Below are 21,281 nucleotides of genomic sequence, written 5' to 3' on the forward strand. Positions count from 1 at the left end.
CTCATCCCCCACTTTTCCTGTTGCGCCACACTCTGCCGCATATCATGTTGTGTTACGTACACAGTCCCTTTTTGTCCTTCTTCTCTTTCTTGCCCGTTTCCTTGTCATTGGCACCTTCCTCACCCAGTAGCATTCGCTGTAATTCCTTCCGCTCCTGTTCCTCCCGTTCCCTGGATAGCTGAGAACTGGTCTTCTTGTTCTGTAGCATATTCTCAATGTTCTTTCCCATTTCTTCAAAGTCACTGTCTTCAGCTGAGCTGCTGTCGGTGTCAGTTGACAAAATTTCAGTCGATGCCAAAACTCTGAAAATAAAACCAACATGAGAACCAGCAAAAACAAAACCCAACAAAAACTAACCAAAAAACCTCAAGACAACCCACCAAGGTATAATTCATTCCAAGAGCTATAGAATTTGATCAGGGAAGCCAAGCAATGGGCCAGGAAGGGCCCATTAGCAACCATGAAGTTGCTAAGATACCCCAGGGACTCAACCAGAAAGACTGCCCAAAAAAGCACATCTGATGAAATGCTAAAGTCCTGTACCAGTTCAAGGGGGAAGCAAATCGAAGGAGACCATTGGTAAACCAATCCTTCCACCAAGTCATTCCAAAAGCCTGCCTGAATGCCTTACCACTACTTCCAGACCCAAAGAAGCCACGAGAATAAATTGTCCTGGCCCCTTGTGTCCCTGCCCTGAGATGGCTTATTCTGGTCCCTGAGACTTTTGTCTACCCAGTTACATTTCTGGGAGGCCCTGAGGATTGGTGCCCTTCTCCCCTTTCCAACTTTGGCCACTGACAGCATTTTAGCAACACACTTGTTTTGTAAGTCGAAGATCCGTTGACATTCTTCTTTGTAACGTTCCTGGTGTTCAGCCACTGAAAACCTTGACCCCCGGGCAAATTTACTCATGGGCCCCTCTCCGGAGCGAGCCTGTTCTGTTGACATGGTGCGCACAACATCAATTACTTCCCATCGAGATAGCTTCTTGATCTGTGACAATATGCACACATATACAAATTCAATGCTTTAAAAAATTCTGGAAATAGGATGAGGAACTGTGGGACCACAAAAGCAAGTGGATGAAATGGAAGACTTTGGGGAAGCTAAGCCCTGAGAAGAATATACAGAGACTCCTGCTATCCAACCTACCTTAGGAATCCCCAGGCTGCCCCTCACACCTGACTGCTGGCTTTACCCTCCACACAAAGCCCAGTCAGCCTCCTCCACACCAACCTCTTCCTCCGGCACACCAAATTTACGGAGAAGTTGCTTGGCATTTTTTAGAGAGAGGCGACGGAGATCTGCATCGGTTCCCGTGACTGTCTTCTTCACTGGCTGGGGTTCCTTATCATCCTAGCTCAAAACATAAAACAATGAGAAAACCCCAGAATATGCACTTACTACTAGCCTACCACTCTGAAGGTCACCCTCTAGCCAAGCCTGCAGTCAATGTCCCTCCCAGTGGTGGCACCTGGCACAAGCCCTCACAGCCCTGGCCACAGTCTCACCTTCTGCTGAGTTGGTTTGTTTGGAATCTTCACATAGGAGAAGCCTTCCCCACACCCTGTAGGATCTGCCACCCCAGTGACTTCCAGGAGGCACTTGCCCTTCATGGCTGCAATGAAAGCCCTCGTAGTATTCCACGGGGCAGTACGCACCTGGATCAGAAAGGAGGGTTTGGAGTGACTGTGGCACGACTCACAGGAAAGGCTGAGATTTTCCACTCATCCTCCTCCCCGTACCAATCCCCCCAAAAGATCAACTTTTAGAACTTTAAAGGACCACAGAACATTATCCTCCTTTTTCCTAATGTTTTAATGGGGAGTGGGTCAGCTGGCTAGCCATGGGGAAGACATGCTCCTCACCACTGGCCTTCCTCCACCCACAGAACCATGAGCTACTGTTCCACATCATGAAACAAATTGAAATGAGAATGTTTTCTTCTCCAAGGTGTTTTGGGGGCAGCTAGGTAGTGCAGTGGATAGAGCAACGGCCCTGGAGTCAGGAGTACCTGAGTTCAAATCCGGCCTCAGACACTTAATAATTACCTAGCTGTGTGGCCTTGGGCAAATCACTTTAACCCTACGGCCTTGCAAAAACTTAAAAAAAATGCTTGCCTTCCCCAAGCTTTTCCAATGTGAGCAGTCAGGCTAGACAAGTCAAGGCCCATTAGGTTCTTTCCAGTCTCCCCCGTTGATAAACAGTCTAATCTTCTCTGGGCATTGAAATCATTTTCCTAACCACATCTGACAGTTTGGGCAACTGAGGCCCTAGAGTGAACTGGTTTGAGGGGTTGGGTATCAAGAGGCAGAATGTACAATCAGGGGCTAATATTCTGGGCTCCAGGCTCTTGATCAAACCGGTTCCATCATTTTTCTAAGACAGCAGCTGCCCCTCTGCCCACTCCCTGCAGCATATGACCAGTCGAGAACACTTCCCTCCAGAACAAGGCTACTTTCCCTCCCTTTCCTGCTTCAGCTCTTGGCCAACTTCTCTATGCCCTCCATTACAGGCTGAAGCAGCTTCTCAAACTCACTTTTTCAATGGGAAATGGCATTCCCAGTACAGCAGGACAAAACGGGGCAATGAGGAGGCAGCTAAGGAACTAGCATGCTGGTTGCTAAGGGGGAAAAAGGGAAAGAAAAGTGGATGAGATGAGCTCCCAGGAATCAGCATAAGGGCTACCTCATCATCAATCTTCATCTGGAAATCTTCTTCATTTTCTTCTTCAGGAGCAAAGAAAGATTTTTCCCCATAACCAGCATCCTGGAGAGGGCAACAAAAGTGATGACAAGTCACCCACCCAGCAGAACCACCCTACCCTATGCCCTCAGGGCAGAGACAAAAGTAGCCACTTGAGGGCAAGCCCCTGGGAAGCTCTGCAGCTAAGTCAACAGATGCTGGAAGTCTCTGGTCTAAGTCTAGGTCTTAACCTAAGTTCCTCATAACTGCAGGTCTATGGGACAGGAAGCCAGCTCAAGGCACCTGGTCCTTGCCAGTTCTGGAAGAAACACAACTGGAAACAGCTCCTAGGCTTCTCCTCCACACACCGCCTGTAGGCCGCTGATCTGCCTGGTTAGATCCAGGTTAACAGCCCACAGGGACTTCACTGCTCCTTACAGAGATGAGCAGAACCAGAACTGTACACTATTAACAGCAACATAGGGGCGATGATAAACCTTGATGGACTCGCTCATTCCATCAGTGCAACAATCAGGGACAATCTGGGGCTATCTGTGATGGAGAATATCATCTGTATCCAGACAAAGAACTGTGGAGTTTGAACAAAGACCAAAGACCTTTAATTAAAAAAAAAAAAACCAAACCCGTTATCTTATGTCATTTTTCGATCTCTTATACTTTATTTTTCTTCCTTAAGGATCTGATTTCTCTCTCATCACATTCAACTTAGATTAATGTATACCATGTAAACAATGGAAAGACTACCAGACTGCCTTCTGTGGGGGATGGGGGGGATTGTAAAATTCAAAATAAATAAATAAATTTAATTATAAAAAAAAGCCCAAAGAAGAGAGATGTCAATCAACACTAAACTGGGGAAGCAACCCTTTTTATTTTTTTAATTTTAAAGATTTTATTTGAGTTTTACAATTTTTCCCGTAATCTGACTTCCCTCCTCCCCACCCACCACAGAAGGCAATCTGTTAGGTGTACATTGATCGAAATTGAATGTGATGAGAGAGAAAGAGTATCCTTAAGGAAGAAACATAAAGTATAAGAGATAGCAAGATGGCATAATAAGATATCAGGGTTTTTTTTTTCTAAATTAAAGGGAATAGTCCTTGGTCTTTGTTCAAACTCCATGTTTCTTTCTCTGGATACAGATGGTATTCTCCATTGTAGAGAGCCCCCAAATTGTCCCTAATTGTTACACTGATGGAATGAGTGAGTCCATCAAGGTTGATCATCACCTCCATGGAAGCAACCCTTTTTCAAAACAAATGCCTCTGAACACAGGAAGCACGCCATCCATTCCAAATGTTTTCCACACAAAAAAGCAGGCAGCCTCCCCTACCAGGGCCCTAGAGTTTTCCTCTAGAGTCAAGAGAAAACACAGCTCAGTAGCAGCGGAGGGAGGAGAAAGTAGAGGAGTTACCTTCAGCCGCTGCTCTGCAGCTATCATGCTGTAATAAGCACAGCATTGCTCTGGAGACACCATGGCTCTGATCTCTTCTTCAGTTGGCAAACGGAAATCTGTCTTCAGCACCCACCAGTTGGAGTCCATTCCTGGAAAAGACTCAGGAGGTGAAATCCTGAGAACTTGGAATCCCCGCTCGCCTGACACCATGCATGGCCTCCGACAGGACAGCCAAAGATTAAGAAGAGGACTTCAAGGGAGGTTAGGTCACAAGCACAGCTGCCATCACCTTGGTTTACCTGTGCGCTTGAAATCAGCACAGAGCTTTAATCTCTTCCGAATGCTGCTCTCTGAATGAGAAGGGAAGGCTTTCTTGATATCCTCCATACGGATCCTCCGTGGCCGGTCTCTACTCTTCCAGAATAAGCGGTAAATGAAAACCTGCCAATTGGAGCACAGACAAATGAACAATTTCATCAACAAATCTCCAGGGTCCAGGAGGAAGGTGAGAAGAACTTGCCTCCTAGAAGCCCAGGCAGCTAAGCTCCCTACCATTCCTGCCACACCCCACCAAATCAGACCTGCAGAAAGTCTCTAATGTGAGTGTTGGCCCGTTTGGAGTTGGGACCAGGAACTTCAAACAAAGGGCACTGTTGGCCAACAACAAAGATGTCAACCAGCTCCCGAATATAGTAACCCTGCCGTGTTCGAATAATCAGGAAATCTGTCTCCGGCATCTTATGAAGATAAATTGGAGCCCGGAAAAGGTTGTTCTCAAATGCCTATCAAAAAAGAAGACAGGTTCTAAAAGATATAGAGAACTGAATCAAATTCATAAGATAACAAGTCATTCCCCAGTTGATAAATGGTCAAGGAATATGAAGACATTATTTTAGTCACATATTTATGTGTCATAAAGTCATATGATAAAATGCTCCAAATCATAATGGATAAGAGAATAGTAAATTAAAACAATTCTGAGGTACCTGTCACCTCACACCTATCAGACTGGCTAAGATGACATGAAAGGAACATGATCAATTTTGGAGAGGATGTGCAAAAACTGGGACACTAATAAACTATTGGTGGAGTTGTGAAGTAATCCAACCTTTCTGGAGAGCAATTTAGAACCATGCCCAAAGGGCAATAAAACTGGGCATCCCCTTTGATCCAGCAATACTACTACTGGATCTGTATCTCAAAGAGATCATAAGAAAAAGAGAAAGACCCACATGTCTAAAATTACTTATAGCAACTTTTTGTGGTGGCAAAGAATTGGAAATGGACAGGATGTCCATCCAGTGGGGAATGGCTGAACAAGTTATGGTATATGAACGTGATAGAGTATTACTGTTCTATAAGAAATCATGAGCAAGGGGCGGCTAGGTGGTGCAATGAATAGAGCACTGGCCCTGGAGTCAGGAAGACCTGAGTTCAAATTTGGCCTCAGACACTTTATAATGACCTAGCTGTGTGGCCTTGGGCAAGCCACTTAAGCCCATTGCCTTGCAAAAACTAAAAACTTAAAAAAAAAAGCCTAAAAAAAGAAATCATGAGCAACCTGGAAAGACTTGTGATGCTAAGTGAAGTGAGCAGAACCAAGAGAACATTGTAAGATGATCAGCTCTGATGGATGCAGGACAATTCTGAGAGACATGCTATGGTCAATATCATTCACATTCAGAGAAAAACCTATGGAATCTGAATGCAAAAACTTCTATTCCTTTCCTGTTTTTCTCTTGGGCTTTTTTTTGCCCCTTAGTTCTCATTCCTCTTTCACAATGACTAATATGGAATTATGTTAAACACAACTGTACATATACAACTTTTTCCAGATTGTTCACTGCCATGGGGGCAGGGGGGAGGAAAATGAGGAACTCATAGAACTTGCAAATGGATGAATGTAGAAAACTACCTTTTGCATGTCGTTGGAAAAAATAAATAAAATTGCAAGAAAAACAAATAAAAAGAATGGGAACCCCCCCCAAGAATGAGAAATGAGGCACAGAAAAGCACTTGACAAGGAGCCTGTTCAGAGAAGCTAACCAAATCTGTCTGCTCTCTATTCTCTGTGATGTCAAAGTTGTCTCTAGCATCAATAAAAATGCCAGAATGGCAAAAGAAAATAGTGTTATATACTCAATTCATACTCGGTAGCCCATGACGGGAACGAAACTCACCCTTTAGGGACCCAGATGCACAATTCAGTCTCTCAAAAGTCAAGCTTCAGAGATTAACTGTCCCTAGAAGCCTAGGACTTGAGGGATAATTGGCTGTTCAAAACAGCAGAAGAGGAAAGCTCTTTGGCATATTGATATGGGAAAAAAGGGGAGTGGGGTCACAGGCTAAAAAGATGCTCAATGCTGGAAGTATACAGATGAAAGAAGCAACAAGCTTTAGTGGTGAGACAAAGTTAACCCAACAATTAGGAAATCTCCAAAAGCAGGCGAAATGACAAAAAATCCAACAATGATGGCAAGGATAGGTTAGTGACCAAAAGAGGACCCTGCAGCAGGACTGTCAGAAGGTTGAGTTTGAGGCAGCATCTGCAGCTCTTTGTCAAGTCTCAATTTTCCACATGTAGCAGATGCCCTTAGGGGAGTGACCATGGCAAATTTTAAACTCCACACTGATGACTTTGTGTCACTCAGATGTTTTTGAGCTCTCTCTCCCCACCTGTGCTTAGGAAAAAGGAATTTCCTTTCATCTTAGCCTAAGAATCAGATATTTAGAAGAAAAGTTTACCCCCTTAAAAAAATCCTACACTATATTCGAGACCTAAAGCTAACTTAGCTTTGATTATCCTCTCCACTGTTAGCCTCCCATGAAGGTTAGGAACAGAGGTTGATTAGAGTTGCCTTCATATCATCATTCAGAGCCTCCCATGGCTGACCCCTCCTGGATGACTAGCCCTCATCTTTACTTTTCTTTAGACTAGAACTAATATGAGGAAGGGAGGGGAATGCAGAGAATGGGGAGGGGAATTCCTTACCTGCAGAAGCTGGCCAGGGTGGAGAGAGCCCAAAAAAGGAGATGTGTGGCAATAAACTGTTTCTCCATACTTACAATCAGGGGCACCAGGGTCTTTCCCAGGTTTCTAGGAAGAAGAAAACACATCCAGTTAGGGTAAGCAAAAATAGATGGCATACCACCCCCCCAAGTGTGCACACAACCATACTGTTCCCACAGAGATATGACAAGAGTAGGTAAAAAAAAAGAATCCTGTCCCCAAAAGAGCTCATGGGCTAAAGGAGGAGAGGACAAATACAAACCTATATTATCACATCATCACCCTATGCAACAACAGGCAGATTCCCTAAACAAACTCACCCGTTTATAGTAGTTTTTTATCTTGGTTGCCATGCCAACCTGCATCATTAAGGGACCATTTTCCTCACTGTACTCAGCAAGAATCAGATCTCCATCTTTGCCTGTCAGGTCCTGGGGGGTGCGCATGAAAAACATCTCCCCACCACCTGAGGCCTGGCGTTCTTGTTCTCTCATCTGCCCAGCACAGAAAAAGCACAGGCCATATCAGAGCAGAGACAAACCCAAGGCACTTCATTCAAAGACAGAGAGACATACCCTTTCCTACACCCTCTCCAACAATGCTGCCCAGAAAAAGGCTTACCTTGGCTTTCTTCTTGATGTGCTTCAGCAGAGGCTGGACGGCATGAGGACCTGGCTGAGATAGGGCCCCAAAGGAGTACTTTTTCAGAGGTGGCCGATGGAACTGCCGGAGTTTGACAGGACCCATGTGAGTGGGGAAGAAGGGCTGCCGAAGTTCCACCGCAGGGATTGAATGCTGAAAGAGGAACATGCATGTTCTGCCTGGAGAACTGACTCCATGCCAGATGATAGCCCCCAAAGACAGGTGTCAAGGACCCACCCATTTTTCCTTCTGAAGAAAGTTGCTTTTACCTGTATAATGTTCCCTCCAAAAGTGCCTCGGAGGCCCTGCTGCTTAGGGTAGTAAAACTCATCGTTGGACAGGTTCCAAGGGTCCTTCACCTCCGGTTGGGACATGTTCTGATCATCCAGCAGCAAAGGGCATCTTTCAGAGAACTTCTCAGCTACCCAGAGACCCCCACACCCAAGCACCTGAACCCCTTCACAGACCTGCTGTGGCTCTTCCTTGATAACTCCTGTTTTCCCCAAGAGGATGCGACTCTTCTTTAAAGAAGATTCCTTCTTATTCTCTTTTGAGGGGGAATTCGATGTCGTCTCTTCCTTTTCATCAGGTATTTCTGACAATCAAGCAAAGTTGACTCAGGAAGATCCATCCCCCTTCCTGAGGGAGAACTCTGGGGTTCTAGATTAAACCCCAAGAAAACATTTCATCCATCCCTTATGTTTACACATGAGGAAAGAGGTTCAGATAAGCAGAATGGCTGACCAGTTGTTGATGAGTTCTCAGATATCTAAGATTTAAGGAAAACTGGAACTATTTCTCTGGGTTCCCTTACTAGGCTGACAAGCAGGCAGACCATAAAGAGCAACCTTCTGTACTCAGCAAATGTGGGCTCAACGAGCTCCAATTCCACTCCAGAAAATTCTATCCCCATTACCTTTAACTAATCAACCAACAACCCTGTATGTCTGTTTGGGTGTGTGGATGCCTGTGTGTGTGGTGAGTGTATATAAAATCACGTGTAAATACTACTCAAATACTTGATGGTGTCACAAAAACCATCCTTAAAAACTAGGAACCAGCAGCCATAGCAGTCACGGTAGCCATTCTAGTTTAGTCATTCCTCACCTTACACTGTTCTTCTGAGCACAATAGGAAATGGCCACTTCCAACCACCAGCCTGTAAGCAAGGAAGGCAGTATTCCTTCCTGCTTCCTCTCCCAGCGCTTCCCCCACACTGTATCCTACAAGTCAGCTACACAGATGGGAAGAATATTGTTCACAACCACTGTCATACCCAGGATGAGATTCTCATCATTGGGATCAAGGGTCAGGACGGGAGGTTCCAAGAGTCGAGGCATGGCCAAGGCATCCCAGATGATGTTGTCCTCCCAGCGGCCATACACCAATTCTTCATTGTCAATTGGAAAGATGGAGTACCAAGGCTTGTCATCATCCAGAGTGGCAGTAAAACCTATTTAAGACAGACAAGTGAAGAATGGTCACATGCTCACCCGGACATGAAGAAGGAGAGATGAAAAGAACAAGTATTATCAGGAGAGTTAGCTAGCTATCTGCATGAGGAAAAATTAACACGTCTCTGATTTGGATAAAGCAGCATTTTTCACTTTTTATTTCCTAAAGCAAACCTGATAACTGTGATTTTGTGAAGGAAAACATATTTTATAATGTTTTTTGTTTTTATAAACAAAGCATTCAACATTCAGATAGATTTCTACAGTAAAAACCTTTGAGTTTTGTTTTTAGTGAGAAACTTGAAGTCCTTACTAATTGCTTAGCAGAGAAAATACAAGGGCTAGGCCTGAGGCTACAATCCCTACAACTCCCCTGACTTTCACCATCTCCAAGGTCATAACCATACCCCAAATGGAACCTCTTTCCCTCCTACCTTGCTGAGCATTGTATGCCATGGCATTCCTGGTCATGCTGGAAGGAAGCCAGCCGGCAAGGCTGGCCCGCTGAGGCTTTGTCCCTTTGTGTTTGATGTCTTCCCCATCCCAGATGATGTCATCCTCCCAGTGTAGCTGGGTAACCATCAGAAAGTTCTCATCGGCCAGAAGATCGTCTGTTTCCTCCAACACACTCAAATCCTGCATTAGTAGAGAAGGCATCAGGATGCTGGGGTCTGGTGCCTAATATCTGGGCCAAGCAACCACCCTGCCTTCAACATCCATGTTGTGAGAGCATGCTCACAGGATTCCCATCCCATGCCTGAAGAACACTCAATTTATAAAGCTGAGTGGAAAAGGACAACACAAACAAAGCAGAGAAAGAACAAGCCTCTTCCCAACAGGAAGTCAAGCAGAGCACTCTTCTCTTTGCCACAGCTCCAAAACAAGTCAAAGATTCCCAGGCAAAGGCTCAGAGACTGACCCCACCACTAGATGAATTCCTCTTATCACCTGTTATTGAATAGCTGGCAAAGAAAGGTCAAGGCACAATGAGCCATGTCTTACAGTCTGTCCCCCTTGTCTTCCCACTTCAAAGAACCTCACCTTCTTCACCATCCCTGACTTCGTTGATAGTTCATCTGCACTTTTGAGTTTGAAGCCATAATCAAATCCACTGCCATCTTCTGGGACACCCAACATGTCATACCACAAGCGGGCAGGTCCATAACGCCACTCTGCCACCTTTGGCTTGGTATCTGTAACTTTATCTATGTCTCCAGATGACTGTGAAAATTTCGACTCCACAGGAGCCATCATTGTGATCTACAGTAGAAGGCAAAAGAGATGGAGAGGTATTTCTATATTGGCAATGCCTTTCATCAACTGAGGAAAAAGAACCCCAGCCTTCCTGTGGCTGTTGAGAGGCAAGTCACAAGGGAATGACTTTAGAGAATTTCAAAGAGTGTTTAAGCAAATGATATCCTTGACTAAGGGCAAGGATAGAAGACAGAGTGACATTTCTAAGAACACCTTACCTATTCTTTAAGATCTTCAATTCAACAATCTTTGAATTCAGGTTTGCCCTCCCCCTTAGCATATTCCTCATATCATCTGTGAGATTAAGTCAGGATTCTCCCCTGGTAACTGTCAGGAAACTCAGTTCACTGAGATGTCCAGTCTCTGTTATGCCTACCTCATCATCTGAGAGACACTGTTCTGGAGGGGGAGGGGGAGCAAATTCATAGGCCCATGGTGATTTTCTCTCTGCCTCAGAGTCACCTGGGCTCTCGCCCTCCTGGATTTGCTCTTCTTGTGTCAGTTCTCGATGTTTTTTCTTCCTCTTTCTCCGAGCACTCCGCCAAACAGAAGGAACATTCTTTCCTGGGCCAAAGAGACGAAGGAAGCGCAACACCTAGAACAGAAAGAGCATTGCAGCATCAGTGTCTCAAAGACTGAGATTGAGACAGGAGTGCATTGGACAGAAGAGTCCCCAGACTTACACAGCTGCAGAGGAAAAATGCTGGTCCAGTGTATCTACAAACAGAAGGAAAAACAATCACACCACCCACCTCTATTCTTCTTTTTTACAACTAGAAGAGCGGAGCCAAAATGGTGGCGTGAAGGCAACATTTCCGGGGAACTCCTTCCCCTACAAATTCCAAAAAACAAATGACTGTAGCCAAAATTTAGAGGGACAGAACCCACAGAAAGACTGAGTGATACATTTTTCCAGTGCAAGATAAGTTAGAAGTTCTGCAGGAAAGGCGTTTCACCAGGACCAGGGGTTGGAAAAAAAGCCACGGCAGCAGTGCAGCACAGCCCAAAGATCACCAGCAACAGTTTGAGGGGGTGGTGAGAGAACTCTGCTACATCAGAATGAGTGTGGAGTGAGGAACACAAGCTGCAGAATGCAGCGAGAATCTGGAGAAAGCAGCCTGCAACCCCAGAGACTGTAAGGGAAGTGCAGAGATTTCTCTGCTCTCCTTTGGGGTAGGGCTCTGCTGTTTGCCTAAACTCAGATCCAGGTTGCAGATTGGGCTTCCACACTAAGACAGCAGGATCCTCCTTGTAGCTCCAAGGCAGAGGGAAGTACTAGGGCCATCTACATATCAAAGCACAGGCAAGAGAGCATAAGACCTTGGAGGAAAAAAGATCCCAGTGGGTGTCACCTCCCCCCTCCAAAAAACCCCCAAAGCCTTGGGCTGAGGAAATGAGTAAACAATAGAAAAAAAAGAATCTGACCATAGAGAATTACTTTAGTCCCAAGGAAGATCAAAACACATACTCAGATGATGACAAAATCAAAGCTTCTGTATCCAAAACCTCCAAGAGAAATAGAAAATGGGCTCAGACTATGGATGAGCTCAAAAAAGACTCTGAGGGGCAGCTAGGTGGCACAGTGGATAAAGCATTGGCCCTGGAGTCAGGAGTACCTGGGTTCAAATCCAGTCTCAGACACTTAATAACTACCTAGCTGTGTGGCCTTGGGCAAGCCACTTAACCCCACTGCCTAGCAAAAACATAAAAAAGATATTCTGAAAAGCAATTAAGGGAGATGGAGGAGAAATGAGAAATCATGAAAACCAAATCAACAGCTTGGTGAAAGATAAACAAAAAAATACTGAAGAAAATATGTTAAAAAAAACCAGTTTTGGCCTAATGGAAAAAGCAAAACAAAAGGCAAATGAGGAGAAGAATGTCTTAAAAAGCAGAACTAGCCAGCTGGAAAAGGAGACAAAAAAAAAAAAGCTCTCTGAAGAAAGTAACTCCTTCAAATGCAAAATGGAACTAAAGGAAGCTGATTACTTTGCAAGGAATCAGGAAGAAATAAAACTCTTCCAAAATAGTCAAAAATTGGAAGAAAAAAGAAAAAGTTCCAGGAATATTATCCCAAATTATCCCCCAATATTATCCCCAAACTCCCAAATCAAAGAGAAAATTCTAAAAGCTGCCAGAAACAGACAATTCAACTACCGAGGCTCCATAGTCAGGATTACACAGGATCTGGCAACATCTACATTAAGGGCTCATAGGAATTGGAATATGATATTCTGGAAGGCAAAGGATCTTGGTTTACAACCTAGAATCAACTACCCAGCAAAACTGAGGATACTCTTCCAGGGGAAAATATGGACTTTCAATGAAACAGGGGACTTTCAAACTTTCCTATTGAAACAGCCAGAGCTGAACAGAAAGTTTGATCTCCAAGCACAGGACTGTGGTGAACTATAGAGGGAGTGGAAGAGAGAGACTAATTATGAGGAACAATGATACTGAACTGTTTGTATTCCTGCATGGGAACAAGACACTGATAACTCATATGAACTTTCTCATTTGTAAGAGCTGTTAGAAGGAGCATTATATAGACAGGACATAGGAAGGAGCGGAATATAATGGTATACTAATGTAAAAAAAGAGGGAGTCAATGGGTGATAAAGGAAAGTACTGGGAGGAAGGGAAAGGAGATGAAGAAGAAGCTGAGAGATTTCATGTAAAAGTCAAGAAAAAGCTTTTTTTTCTTTTTAGTTTTTGCTAGGCAATGGGGCTAAGTGGCTTGCCTAAGGCCACACAGCTAGGTAATTATTAAGTGTCTGAAGCCGGATTTGAACTCAGGTCCTCCTGACTCCAGGGCCGGTGCTCTAATCACTGTGCCACCAAGCTGCCCAAGAAAAAGCTTTTTCAATGGAGTGGAAAGGGGGAACGCAAGGGGTAATGAGTGAGCCTTCATTCTCATCAGAAATGGCTCAGAGATGAAATAACATAGACATTTAATAGGGTGAGGAAATCTATCTTACCCTAGAGAGAAAAATGAGAAGAAAGGGATGGGATAAGGGGGAATGGGGGAGGGAAGGGGGAATAGGTGATAGAAGAGGGAAGATTGAGGGAGAGGGTACTCAGATTCAACACACTTTTGGACAGGGCTAGGATGAAAGGAGAGAGAGAGAATAGAATAAATGTGAATGGGGAGGAATAGAGTGGAGGTACAGCTAGTAATAGCAACTGTGGGAAAAATATTGAAGCAACTTCTCTGATGGACTTATGATAAAGAAAGCAATTCACCCCAGAGACAGAGCCATTGTAATCTGAACACAGACTGAAGTACAATTTTTTTTTCTATTTTTGAGGTTTCTCATCTACTGGGGGCAGGGGAAGGGGTTTATGTTTACTCTTATAACACATTCAATTTACATCATTGTATGGCATGGAAACAATATAGAGACTATCAGATAGCCTTGGGGGGAGGGGAGGGAGAGTGGGGGAAAAATTGTAAAAATCCAAAACCTTACAAAAAAATGTATATAATTGGCAAACAAATAAAATGTTAAAAGAGAAAAAAAAAACCTAGAAGAGCATAAGTCCACTTCTCTCATCAATCTCTTCAGCTGCAAAAAGCCAGGAATCCTGAAGAGCACCTTGCTACTGTAGAAGTACTATCCCTCAATACCCAGAGAGCACAGGCCCATATGTAGTGTGAAACACAAAACCACTTAGAACCCTGCCATTATTGATACATCATTTTGACAAACTTTGTATCCAACCAAGGTTCACTGTGTCCTTGACCAGCCACTAGTGTGGAGCCTCGGTTCCATTTATAATAGCTGGATTGCTTTTGCTCTAATCATCTACCTCAAATGCTACTTTCATGAAGCCTTCCTTGTTTCACCTGGGTCAGTTCCAGCCTTTTCCTGCCTCTCCGAACGCTGAGCTCCGCCCTTTGTAATGCACTTACCGTATAGCTTCCACTTAAAATTGCCTTTGTAGCAACAGCTCCCTTCTGAAGCATCAAGAACAGCAGTGGAGTGAATGAAATATAATGAACCCCAGTCTTAAAGTCAGGAGGACAGAGCCTAAGTCCTGTCTCGGCAACTTACTAGCTCCATGTGGTTCCTTTTGTCTTTTTTAAGTCTTTAAATTCATTTAAAACTTAATTACAAAATAACAAAAGAACACAAGAAGAACATAAGTGAGGATTCAATATAAAGCAATAAATTTACATTTCAAAGAACCCAATAATAAATGCTACCCATTGTTTTCAAAACTGTCCAACTTTTGTTCTCCACTGCGTACTTTTTACTTAATCCCCCCCAACAATTAAGTATCAAGAAGTGTGGGTTTAGATATTTTATTTACAGGCACACAAATACCACTAACTAGGCATATACACATATGAAAAAATTATTAACATAAGACCATACACTACACTTATTTCCACCTGTCATCTATTTCTTAGAAGGGAGAGAGCATCCTCCTTCAGAGTCCAAGTCTTTCCATGCTTTTCTTTATTAATCAGCTCATCATTTCTTACACCACAGCAATATTCCAACCCATTCACATCCTATCTGAGAGACTGTCTGTGAAAGGTTTTCCTCAATTCTCTGCATTCCTTCTATTCTTGGTTGTGTAGATTTTACAAGAAAATTTTAATTTAAAATGATCAAAATGATCCATTTTACACTTCAGCAATGCTCTCACTTTATAATGTTTTCATCCTGCTACATCTGCTTCCTTTACACCCTTTTCTCCTGATCTTTTGTTCTTCCAAATATACTTTGCTATTATTTTTTCTAACACTGTAAGATAAGTTTATTTTTAATTTTCATTCTTTAAAACTTCACATATATTTTTCAATATTCATGTTTTGTAAGTTTTTGAGTTTCACATTTTTCTGCCTCCCTTCCCTCCCTTTCCCCATGGGTAGTGAACAATCTGATATAGTTCATACAGGTACAATCATGCTTAACATATTTCCATATTAATCATGCTGTGAAAGAAGAATCAGGAAAAGGGAAAAAAATAAGGAAAGAAAGTCACACAAATTTTAAAAAATGAACAGTCTGCTTTGATCTGCATTCTGTCTCCAAGTTTTTTCCTCTGGATGTGGATGGTATTTTCCATCACAAGTCTTAGAATTATCGTTGCTTACTGAAGTGCTGAGAGGAGCTAAGTTTATCCCAGTTGATCAATTTTTTTATTAATTTAATTGGGATGACAATAGATTAATTAGGCAAAATCATCATCTTTTTTATTATATTAGTTTTACCTAGGTATTTGCAGTACTGCTTAGTTATTTGAAAGGGTCTAAAACAATACTGAATGACCTGGATGACATATAGTATAGTTGCTGTATTTTTGACTTTTGATTAAATCCCATTTGATTCGATAGGGTTAATCATAATTTGGCTCCTGCCCATTTCAGAGGGGTGTGTGTGAGCAAGGAAGACTTAAAGCAGGATCTAAACAGGAACTGTTAGACAGGTTACATCATACGTTATGAATTAATGTATTAAAATTTTAAAGAATTTCCAGCACTTAAGCTAGAAAGAGTAGACAAAATAGTAAAGAAATACTTGATGGAACTTTGTTTTCCCCTTGGTTTCCCTAGAAGGTTGAAATATCAGAAGAAACACATGATTCTTCTTTCCCAATGGCCACGTGCCCTCCAATGCTTTTCTTATAAGATTCTAAAAATACCAAAAATCACTGTACCTTGCCCGGCCGAAATTCAGGAAAAAGCTCAGTGACGCTAGGCAGTACTTTTGTGGAATCACGTTGCATGATCCCAGCCAAAGGGAGAGTGAGCTGGCCTTCCTTCGACTCTGTCTGTCTTGTTTCTTGTGGGCCCATCTCAGATTCTGAGTCTGAGGAACTACTGAAATCAACCTTCTCTGAAGTTGCCGAGGAAGAAGCAATGATAGAGGGCAGAATGATGCCATCTCCATCCTCCGATACTACTGCAACAAGAAAATGAAGTACCTCATCATTTAAACCAAGGATATATCTGAGCTCATTCACAGGATCCCCATCTCTGGTACAAATCCAGAAACCCATGTCATACCTGGTATCCCTAAGGTTGGAACAAGAGGATAAAACACAAACCATATTATCACCACACTCCTCTCTGTAAGTCCAAAGAAGACTGAGAAAGAGGCTGAGACATGAAGAAAAAGTCAAGTTCTATTACTCTCCAGGAGTTAGGCTACATTGTATCCTGGGCAGCAATACCTAGAGACTTTGCAGAGAGATGAGTATGACAATGAAAATGCCTGCAAAACCTAGACATATGAGGAAAAGTTAATGGAATTGCGGATCATTTAACTTACAAACTAAAAAGCCAGAAAAGACAAAACCAAAGCAGCGTATTTTTCTATTAAGAGAAATGGGTTGAAAATGGAAACATGAAGATCTGAAAGTTCAAACTGAACTTGTTATCAAAAGAGGTCACAGGGAGCAGAGTCAAGATGGTGGTGTGGAGGGAAGAATTCCCAGAAGCTCTTCCCTAGGAAATTCCAAATGCCATAAAATTATGACTCTAATCAAATTTTAAAGTAGCAGAACCCAAAGAAAGACTGAAACATTTTTCCAGCCTAAGACAAGTTGGAAGATTCACATGAAAGTTCTATTCCACCAGGACCAGGGTTGGAAAGAGTAGCAGCAGCACAGCCTGGGCCACAGTTGTGCCATGCTCTAGGGCAAACCAGCTCCAGCTTTCTAACAGCCCACAGGGCACCTGGGTCCATGACATCAGAAGCAGTTTGCAGACTTTTTGGTTCAGGGGTCGCCAGGGACAACTTGGAAGGTCAGCAAGGAAACTGTGACCCATCAGAGTTAGCATGGAGCACAGGTCAGTCTGGGTCTTAGAGCAGCCCTGCCCCAGGAACCTGCACAACCACCCAGCAGCTGCCTCCAGAGCAATCGGCCCACAGAAGGTAAAGGGGTAGGGGAGAGACTGCAGAGGTCTCTCTCCTATCCCTGGAGCAGGACTCTGCTGCTTTGCCCATACTCAGATCCAGGGCACAGTCTGGGGTCCTATACCATAAGGGAGGACCCAAATCACAGCAAAGGCCAGGAGAGCTGTTTAGAGCCTCTCATAAGACCTTGGAGGAATTACGGGTCCCTGGGGGGGTCCCCAAAATCCCCCCAAAGCTTTACAAGTATGTTAAAATCAGGTCATAGGCTAGGGAAATTAGCAAAAAAAAACCTGACCATAGAAAATTACTTTGGTCCCATAGAGGATTCAAAATATACACTCAGAAGGTGACAAGTCAAAGCTTCTGTATGCAAACTCTCCAAGAAAATAGGAATTGATCTCAGGCTTTAGAAGAGTTCAAAAACAGACTTTCAAAAGCAAATAAGGAAGTAAAAGAAAAATTGGGAAGAGAAATAAGAACGATGCAAGAAAATGATGAAAAATCATGAAAGACAGCAGCTTGGTGAAGGAGATTAAAAAAACATACTGAAGAAAACATGTTAAAAACCAGCTTAGGTCAAATGGGAAAAAGCAGAACAAAATGTCAAAGAAAAAAAGAATGCCCTAAAAAGGAGAATGGGCCAGAGGAAAAGGAGTTAAGAAAGCTCTCTGAAGAAAACAATGCCTTCAGTGAGGCCAAGGAGAGCATTCACTTGCCTGGTGGGCCCCTGGGGCCTCAATCCCCCCCCCAGGGCCGTGGCTGCCCCACCCCGGAACTGGCCCGTGTTTCCGCAGCCGAGGGGGGGGGCTGGAGCCGAGCTCCCCCCCAGGGCCGTGGCTGCCCCGCCCCGGAGATGGCCCGTGTTTCTCTGGGGCAGCGGACACGCCCCCAGGCTCCAGCCTTCCCCGGCCTCCCATCCCCCTCTCAGACCCCTCCCCAGGGGAAGCAGGGCAGATGGCTCAGGGGCCAGGCCCGCCCCCAACGCCCCCCCCATGCCCGGGAACGGGGGTGCGGACAGAGCCCCCCCCCCCGCGGGGTGGGGTGGTGGTGGTGCCATAAATCAAATGACCTCAGGCCTGGCCAGTTGCTTTTCCCAGCTCCACTGACTCATTTGGGGCGGACTGGCAAGAAAGACAAAAGCACCAAAAGGAGACCCAAGCTCAGGATCCTTTGGGGGAGGAGAGGGTGTCAGGACAGAGCACCTCTCAACTAAACAAAAGAAGCTGCAGCGCACCTTTCTATGGGTTCTGCAGATTAGTCAACCTGGACTACTCCTTTGTTTCTTATAGAAGATAACCTGCCCCACCCCCACCCCACCAGCTGTACTTGACAGCCGCCTTCTCATCCCTAACTCTTACACTTCCCATTTCCTTTGAAAGCTCAACTCAGACACCTGTATAAGATTTTTTTTCTGCTCTCCTCAGCTATTAGAGTTCCCAAGTCCTAAATGTCTTTTTATTTACTTTGAGTAAACTTTCTACATATTATACTTATATGTGTACATACTGTCTCTGCCAATAGACTGTAAGTTCTTTGACGGCAGGGAAATCTTTTTTTCTTTGTATGTCCAATGAATGTAATACGTGGCTAATAAATGTATGCTGTTGCCTGGAATAAAAAAAAGAAAATAATGCCTTCAAATGTAGAGTGGAGCCAAGGGAAGCTGATGACTTTGTGAGAAATCAAGAAATAATAAAACAAAACCAAAAGAATGAAAAACTAGAGAAAATGTGGAATATCTCACTGGAAAAACAACTGACCTGGAAAACACATCCAGGTTAAAAATTATTGGACTACCTGAAAAGTCATGACCAGGAAAAAAACCTAGACATCATTTTTTAGAGAAATTCTCCAGGAAAATTCCCCTGATATCCTACCAGCAGAGGGTAAAATAGAAATTGAGGGAATCTACCAATCACCTTCTGAAAGAGATCCCAAAATAAAACTCCCAGAAATATTATAGCCAAATTCCAGAACTACCAAGTCAAAGAGAAAATATTACAAGCAGCCAGAAAGAAACAATTCAGTTACCATGGTGCCATAGTCAGGATTGCACAGCAACTAAATTAAAGGCTCAAAGAGCTTGGAATGTGACATTTTGGAAGGCAAAGGAGCTTGGATCATGACAGAGAATCAACTACCCAGCAAAACTGAACATTCTCTTTCAGGGGGAAAAAATGGGCAGGGGACCTTCAAATTTTCCTGCTGAAATGACCAGAGCTGAATAGAAAGTTTGATCTCCAAGGACAGGACTCAGGCGAAGCATAGAGAAGGTGGACAAAAACTGTAAATTATAAGGGATTTAATAATATTGAACTGCAAGTATTCCTGCATGGGAAGAAGACACTGACATAACTTATGAACCTTCTCATTTATTATGGCAGTTAAAAGGAGCACATATATAGACAAGGCACAGGAGGGAGTAGAATATGAAGGTATAAGAGGGAGTCAATGGGTGAAAAAGGAATGTACTGGGAGAAAGGTTTCGAAAGGAAAGGTAGAATGGACTAAGATATTTCAAGAAAAAAGACAAGAAAAAGGTTTTGTAATGGAGTGGAAGTGGGGAAGGTGAGGGGGCACTGAGTGAGCCTTCATTCTCATCAGAAATGGCTCAGAGATGAAATAACCTACATACTCAATAGGGTGAGGAAATCTATCTTATACTACAGGAAAAATGAGGAGAGATGGGAGAAAGGGGACAGGGGAGGAGAGGGGGAATGGAGGTGACAGAAAAGAGGGAAAATTGTGGGAGAGGACAGATACAACACACTTTTGAGGAAAAGACAGGGTGAGAAGAGAGAATAGAATAAATGGTGGTGGGTAAGAATAGTACGGAGGGAAATACAGTTAACAGCAACTGTGGGGGAAAAATATTGAAAACTTTTCTGATGGACTTATGATAAAGAATGCAACCCATCTCAGAGACAGAGTTGATGGTATTTGTACACAGACAGAGGTACATTTGTTTTTTCTCTATTTTTTTGAGGTTTCTTTATCATTTTGGGGAGAGGATTATGTTTATTTTCACTAGTTTATTGTAGTAATGTGAAAACAAATTTATGAGAAAAAGAAAAAGATACAGATACTGACTAGAATCAATACTAGACTAGTCTTTGTTACGGTTTACAGAGCACTTTACATACATTTAATTTGACACTCACAGCAACTCGGAGGTAGGTATCCCTATGTTGGGGGGGGGCTAATATTATTACCTACCTCAGGCTGAACTGAGGCCCCAACGTGAGATAACTAGCTCAGACCAAGAAGTGAGGAAGGATTCAAACTGCAGCCTTCCTGACTTCTAGTAACTCCACTAAAATGCCTATGAAGATCATCTTTTAAGGATTCTGCCACCTTGTGAAATCTCTATTTTACCCTCATTCCAGAATTGTTGGCCCAGTAAAGCCATTTCTTTACTACGGCCATTCAATGGAGTTAATGAGCAAAAAAGGAAAGGAGAGGTAGAATGGGCTAAGTTATTTCAAATAAAAGAGAGAAGGAAACTCTTTTGAAATGGAGTGGGGGGGGAAGTTGTGGGGGACTGAGTATCTTACCCTGAGAAGAAAGGGAAAGCCCCTCCCCCCATGTAAGTGATAGAAGAAGAGAGGGAAGATTGTGGGGCCAGGGTAGTCAGATACAACATACTTTTGAGGATGGATAGGGAGAAAGGAGAGAATAGAATAAATGGGGGGGGGGGAATAGGATGGAAGGAAATAGAGCTAGCAAACAGCAATTGTGGGAAAAAATTATTGAAGCAATTTTTCTGATGGAGTTATGATAAAGAACGCTCTCCATCTCAAAGATGGAAATGGTAGTATCTGAATACAGACTAAAGAACATCTTTTCCCCTCTCACTTTATTTTTCTCGAGATTTTCTTTGTTTATTTATACAATATGACTACTGTAGTAATGTGAACAAAAATGAAAGTGCTTTAAAAATAGTTAAT

The 21,281-nt window shown here is 43.3% G+C and overlaps 1 protein-coding gene across 4 annotated transcripts in view; it reads right to left on the minus strand.

Moving 5' to 3' along the window:
* TAF1 (TATA-box binding protein associated factor 1) overlaps positions 1-21,281 on the minus strand; it is a 47,375-nt gene that overhangs the window by 22,107 nt on the left and 3,987 nt on the right. Inside the window, exons 5-22 of one of the 4 annotated variants that reach the window (XM_074207193.1) lie at positions 16,133-16,374; positions 10,839-11,057; positions 10,250-10,468; positions 9,643-9,844; positions 9,031-9,207; positions 8,222-8,349; positions 8,024-8,131; positions 7,734-7,907; positions 7,433-7,606; positions 7,095-7,199; positions 4,684-4,884; positions 4,402-4,543; positions 4,121-4,251; positions 2,689-2,769; positions 1,512-1,661; positions 1,237-1,356; positions 818-993; positions 61-302 (exon numbers count right to left, since the gene is read on the minus strand). In XM_074207193.1, the coding sequence (XP_074063294.1) occupies positions 61-302; positions 818-993; positions 1,237-1,356; positions 1,512-1,661; positions 2,689-2,769; positions 4,121-4,251; positions 4,402-4,543; positions 4,684-4,884; positions 7,095-7,199; positions 7,433-7,606; positions 7,734-7,907; positions 8,024-8,131; positions 8,222-8,349; positions 9,031-9,207; positions 9,643-9,844; positions 10,250-10,468; positions 10,839-11,057; positions 16,133-16,374 (2,991 nt within the window). Of the gene's footprint in view, positions 1-60; positions 303-817; positions 994-1,236; positions 1,357-1,511; positions 1,662-2,688; positions 2,770-4,120; positions 4,252-4,401; positions 4,544-4,683; positions 4,885-7,094; positions 7,200-7,432; positions 7,607-7,733; positions 7,908-8,023; positions 8,132-8,221; positions 8,350-9,030; positions 9,208-9,642; positions 9,845-10,249; positions 10,469-10,838; positions 11,058-16,132; positions 16,378-21,281 lie in introns of all 4 variants that reach the window. The other 3 variants (XM_074207194.1, XM_074207192.1, XM_074207195.1) reach the window with 3 other exon arrangements.

Source organism: Macrotis lagotis, chromosome X (assembly GCF_037893015.1).
Source record: "Macrotis lagotis isolate mMagLag1 chromosome X, bilby.v1.9.chrom.fasta, whole genome shotgun sequence".
NCBI classification, from domain to species: domain Eukaryota; kingdom Metazoa; phylum Chordata; class Mammalia; order Peramelemorphia; family Peramelidae; genus Macrotis; species Macrotis lagotis.